At 48.3% G+C, this 5,538-nt stretch overlaps 1 protein-coding gene across 1 annotated transcript in view; it reads left to right on the forward strand.

Annotated features, from left to right (window-relative positions):
- Positions 1 to 1,049: 1,049 nt before the first annotated feature.
- UBXN4 (UBX domain protein 4) overlaps positions 1,050 to 5,538 on the forward strand; it is a 52,411-nt gene continuing 47,922 nt past the window's right edge. The window contains exon 1 of the mRNA XM_006169721.3: positions 1,050 to 1,313. Coding sequence (XP_006169783.1) covers positions 1,232 to 1,313 — 82 coding nt within the window. The 5' untranslated portion in view covers positions 1,050 to 1,231. The remainder of the gene's footprint in view (positions 1,314 to 5,538) is intronic.

Genomic DNA, 5,538 nt, shown 5'->3' on the forward strand with positions numbered 1-5,538 from the left:
ACCATGGTTCGCGTCCCGGACCCGGTGGCTTAAAACTCACGCCGGGCGCGTGTGCGTGCGTGCCCAAGATCCCCAGAGGAGAATGGAGGAGAAGGGATTGCGGCCTGACCATCCCCCCTGGGGGGGTGATTTCTCGCTTTCTGTCTCTATGTCTCTCTCTGTCTGTCTGTCTGGCCAGCTCACGCGCCCCATAGCGGAAAAAAAAACTCTCAAAAAAAAAAAAAAAAAAAGCTTTGGGACAATCTCTAGCCAATATCTAGGACATTGCTGAAGGCCTACATTCTACCAACAGCTCCCCTCCAGCACATGGGCTGTATAGTATTACAGGAGGTGACCACGGTTTTTTTGTTTTGATTTTTTGTTTGTGCCAGAGAATTCCTGCAGGAGAGGGAGAGAACATTAGAGTATCATCTTTCGGATGCGCATGTACCTGCTGTGTTTTCCAAGATACTGGATGGGATTTGAAACTTGTCAACCATGTAGAAACTGGCTCACCTTAACCTGCGGGCCGTGGGCTGCCCAAGTGCTTTGGTGTTTTTATCCTGTTTTTTCTACAAGGTTGGACTGATTAAGTTCAATAAAAACGTAAGCCTCCTTATAATTTCCTACAAAATCCGTTAAGTTCCATGGGGAACTGATTTCCTCCTCCTTTGTTAGGCTGTCAGAGAGCGACATTTGCCTTGCTCCATGTCCTCTTTTTTTTTTAGTATATGTGCTGCCGAAGCGAGCACCTCCATGTCCTCTTTATAGAAGGCGCAGCGGCTTCCATTAGTGCTCCCTTGAGCGGTGTCTTGGAAATCAGTTACGTTTTCCACAATATGGAGTCCAGCGAGACTAAGAGGACTACAATTCCCATGATGCCGTGAGGCAGGCGCCGCCGGCGTGCCGTTGCGGTTAGTCATTCTTCCTACCGCCGCCTTTTACTTCCTGGACTGCGCGGCCCGGGTGCTAGCGGGCGCGCGCACGCACCACTTGCCAGCGGGACAAGGCACTGGGGCGAAGGGCCGATGGCGACGTGTGGCGTCACGTGACACGGGGCGCGCCTCGCGCGCGCACTCGCGCGTGTGTCAGGGGACCGCTGACGGGCGTACGCTCTTGTGCGGAGCCGGAGGCGGGGGCCGGACCAGCTCTGGGCTGCGGGGGCCGCGGGGCCGAGGAAGAAGGAGGGCGGGGCCAGCTCCGGGACCGCGGCGGCTACACACAGAGCGAGCGCCTGGGCCGGAGGGGAGCGATGCTGTGGTTCCAGGGCGCCATTCCGGCCGCCATCGCGTCGGCTAAGAGGAGCGGCGCGGTCTTCGTGGTGTTCGTGGCAGGTGAAGGGGGCGGGGGCCCGAGATGCGGCGGGACACCTCCTCTGGCCTACCTGCGTCCCCTGATCCACCTCAGCCACCCGTCCGCACTCTGCCAGACGCGGGACCTCTCGGCTCCGACCGCTTGAGCTGCGCCTGAGCCCCGCGCCCAGGCACGGCAGCGTCCCCGCCGCCAGGTGCCCCACTGGGGCCGTGCAGACCCTAACGCCAGCTCCTTCAGGCCCCTGGCGTCCCCAGCGTTTGCTCCGGCACCGAGAGGCCAGAGCTGCCCTCACTGGTCTCTCAGCGCCAATCCACAGCGGGCCTGGTCCCTTCGCCCACCAGTCCTGGTCCCCAGGCCTCAGGCCCCATGTGGGCCTGGTCCCCAAAGCGCGCTCAGCCTCTCTCTGCGCGGGGCTGGGGACGCGGCGGACCGGCCCCCGGCCAACCTCTGACCCGCCCTGCCGGGCCCCTCTCTGATCTCGAGGACCCTCATGGGGTTGCCTGAGTTCTAATGCCGGTTTAGCTCTGGATGTTTAGGTGGGGGAGGAACGGGCCATTGGGCAAGCAGTTGGTTGAGTTGGTAACGAGTTGTGGACTGTCAGGAAGAAAGCTGTGTCATCGGTAAGCAACAAAGAGAAACCACCTGATGTTCACGCTAACTGCTGGTAATGTATTCCTGCAGCGTAAACGTTTGAGCTTTATAGAGGTCCAACTTTTTTAGTGACAAGGTTGGGAGGAGTCTGATGTAGAATAATTACTTTGTAGCAAGTTGATTTTTTTCTCTTTTAACCAGTAGTTAAAGAGAAGTAGACTGAATCCTTGTCTTCCCTTTGTTCAAGTCTTCTAGCCTAGCGTCTCCCTAGTTCTTTAATCAGTTATTTACGCTGTGCTGGACTGAGTTATTTTCTTCATATTCTCCTGCTCTGTTACTGAAACTTTGTAAATTTATAGTGACCCGCCTGCCTCTGTGGTTTTGCTCATTTTCTTTACATGTACCAAATAATGTTTGTGACTACCATTCAGTTGAGGTGTATTTCTTAAATTATTTGTGTTTAATAACGGTTTCCTTGTAACTCACTTTTTAGTTCCATAGTGTTATGCACTATAGTGAAGAATAAATTGCTAAAGGGTAAATTTCAATTAGCACTATATTAGAAATTTATTGTTTTATCATGCAAAAATTTTAGCACCATGCTGTTTATTTATCGAGTAATTTAGATTTGTTAATGGAGTTTAGGAGTTATATTATTATTTTTTATTTAATTTTATTTATCATTATTATTTTTAGAGAGGTTTTTTGCTATAGGGTGTGTGCGCTCGCCAGACAGAGAGACAGAGACAGCAATCCCTTCTCTGTTCTCCTCTTAGGATCTTGGGCACGCATGCTCATCTGCCCAGCGTGAGTTTTTTTTTTTGTTTTTTTGTTTTTGAGAGGTTCTTCCTATAGGGCACATGCGCTTGCCAGACAGACAGAGACAGAGAGATAGAAAGCGAGAAATCGCCCCCCAGAGGGGATGGTCACGCCGCAATCCCTTCTCCTCCATTCTCCTCTCGGGATCTTGGGCACGCACGCACACACGCACACACGCGCCCAGCGTGAGTTTAAGCCACCGGGTCCAGGACATGAACCGTGGTCGACTACGTGGGAGTCCAGCGACATAGCCATTACGCTAACTGCTGGTTCCTATCATTATTATTTTTGTTTTATTTGCTACAGGGCACATGTGCTCACCAGAGATAGAGGGAAATTGAGAAAGCTAGCCTCCAGGTCCTGGTACCATTCTTTGTGGACCAATGCAGGAGTCCAGTGCCTCAACCACCACACCACCTGCTGGCCCTTGAGTTACAGTGTTCCTGGCTTAAATACATTATTAATCCTGTCATAAAATAAGTGGATTAAAATTACAACAAATTTAATGATATGTATTTTTTATTTTTTGGAGAGATTTTTGCTATAGGGCATGTGCATCCACTAGAAAGACAGAAAGCGAGAAATCACTCCCCAGAGGGGATGGCCAGGCCGTAATATTGGGATCTTGGGCACCCATGCACACGTGCCTGGCGTGAGTTTAAGTCACTGGGTGCAGGACTTGAACCGCGGTTGACTACATGGGACTCCAGTGACATAGGCATTACGCCAACTGCTGGTCCCAATATTACGTATATTAAAAGTACATTAGGGACCAGCAGATGGTGTAATGGTTACGTCACTGGATCCCCGTTTATATTTTCATAAAGAAGCTGCAAGGAGTGGCTTCAGAAGTACACTTCAGTTCATAGAACTATTCAAGTGGAAAACATTTTAGGCAAGTTTTTATTTAGGGAAATTTTCATGGGTGTATTAAGAAATATACTGGACTTATTTATTTTTGGAGGGGAGAGGTTTTTGCTATAGGGCGTGTGCGTTCTCCAGAAAGAGTGATAGAGAGACAGAAAACAAGAAGTCACCCCCCCAGGGGGATGGCCACTCCACAGTCCCTTCTCCATTCTCCTCTTGGGATCTTGGGTACACATGTACACGCGCCCAGCATGAGTTTAAGCCACTGGATCCGTGACTCAAACCGCGGTTGACTTCATGGGAGCCTAGCAATATAGCCATTACGCGAACTGCTGGACCCGACAATTCTTTTTATTTTTAATAATTATTTTATTTAACTTTTAAAATTTATTTACTTATTTTAACTTGACCAGAGAGGAACAGAGCAAGAGAGAGAGAAAGCAAGTCACCATGTCCAAGACTTGAACCGAACCATGGTTGCCCATGTGGGAGTCCAGTGCCCTTAATTAACATGCCAGCAGTTAAATAATTCTTAATAATAATAATGAAAAGACACACATAGTACATTCATGCACTGCTTGACAATGAGGATACTTTCTACGAATTTATCATCAGGTGATTTAATCTTGTGAGCATCGAACCATGAACTTATACAAACCTTGATGCTATAGTCTACAACTCACCTAGTATATATAGTATAATATTATGGGACCATTGTTGGCATATGCAGTCTGTTGTTGACTGAAATGTCATTATTTAGTGCATGACTTTTAGATGGTGATAATACAGAAAAAAAGAATAGGAGGGAACCAGCAGTTAGCGTAATGGCTATGTCGCTGGACTCCCATGTAGTCGACCGTGGTTCGTGTCCCGGACCCGGTGGCTTAAAACTCACGCCGGGCGCGTGTGCGTGCGTGCCCAAGATCCCGAGAGGAGAATGGAGGAGAAGGGATTGCGGCGTGACCATCCCCCCTGGGGGGTGATTTCTCGCTTTCTGTCTCTATGTCTCTCTCTGTCTGGCGAGCGCATGCGCCCTACAGTGAAAAATCTCTCAAAAAAAAAAGAAAAAAAGAATAGGAGATAGGAAGCTTTGGGAATGTCCAAAAGGTGTGCTTTTTTTTTTTTTTTAGAATTATTTTATTTATTTATCTATTCATTTGCTTATTTCAATTTGACCAGAGAGGGATAGAATCAGAGAGAGAGAGAGACAAAGTGTGAAAGCAGTCCGCCAGGTCTGGGACTCGAACCACAGTCGGCCATGTGAGAATCCAGCGCCTTTAACCACCATGCCACTTGCCAGCCCCTCCAAAGGGTGTAATTTTTTTTTTCCAAAGGGTGTAGTTTTAAAGTGGATGATCAGAGAAGGCTTTATTGAGAAGGTAATTTTTTTTTTTTTTGAGAGGTTTTTGCTATATGGTGTATGTGCTCACTAGACAGACAAAGACAGAGACAGAAAGCGAGAAATCACCCCCTGGGGGGATGGCCACGCCGCAATCCCTTCTCCATTCTCCTCTCGGGATATTGGGTACGCATGCACACGTGCCCGTTATGAGTTTTAAGGCACCAGGTCCAGGACATGAACCGCGGTTGACTACATGGGGGTCCAACAACATAACCATCACGCTGACTGTTGGTCCCGAGAAGGTAATGTTTGAGCAAAGACTTAAGGGAGTTGAGAGTTAAGTATGTGGATATCTAGTAAGATCAGTTCAGGCAGAGGAAAACAACTAGTACAAAGAATTTAAAACCGAGTGTCTTATGTATAGGAAGAATAGGGAAGAGAAGCAAGAGCAAGAAACTAAAAGGAAGTGGGATCAGAGAGATAATCAGGGGCCTGATGTGTAGAGTCTTGTGAATTGTCAGATTTTGGCTTCTACTTTGAGGAAGATGGGGAACCACCATAGGATTTTGAGGAGAGGGTTGATGTGATCTTTCTGTTTAAAAAAAGTTGCTGTGTTAAGAACAGAC

Source organism: Tupaia chinensis, unplaced genomic scaffold (assembly GCF_000334495.1).
Source record: "Tupaia chinensis unplaced genomic scaffold, TupChi_1.0 Scaffold147433_1, whole genome shotgun sequence".
Lineage (NCBI taxonomy): Eukaryota > Metazoa > Chordata > Mammalia > Scandentia > Tupaiidae > Tupaia > Tupaia belangeri.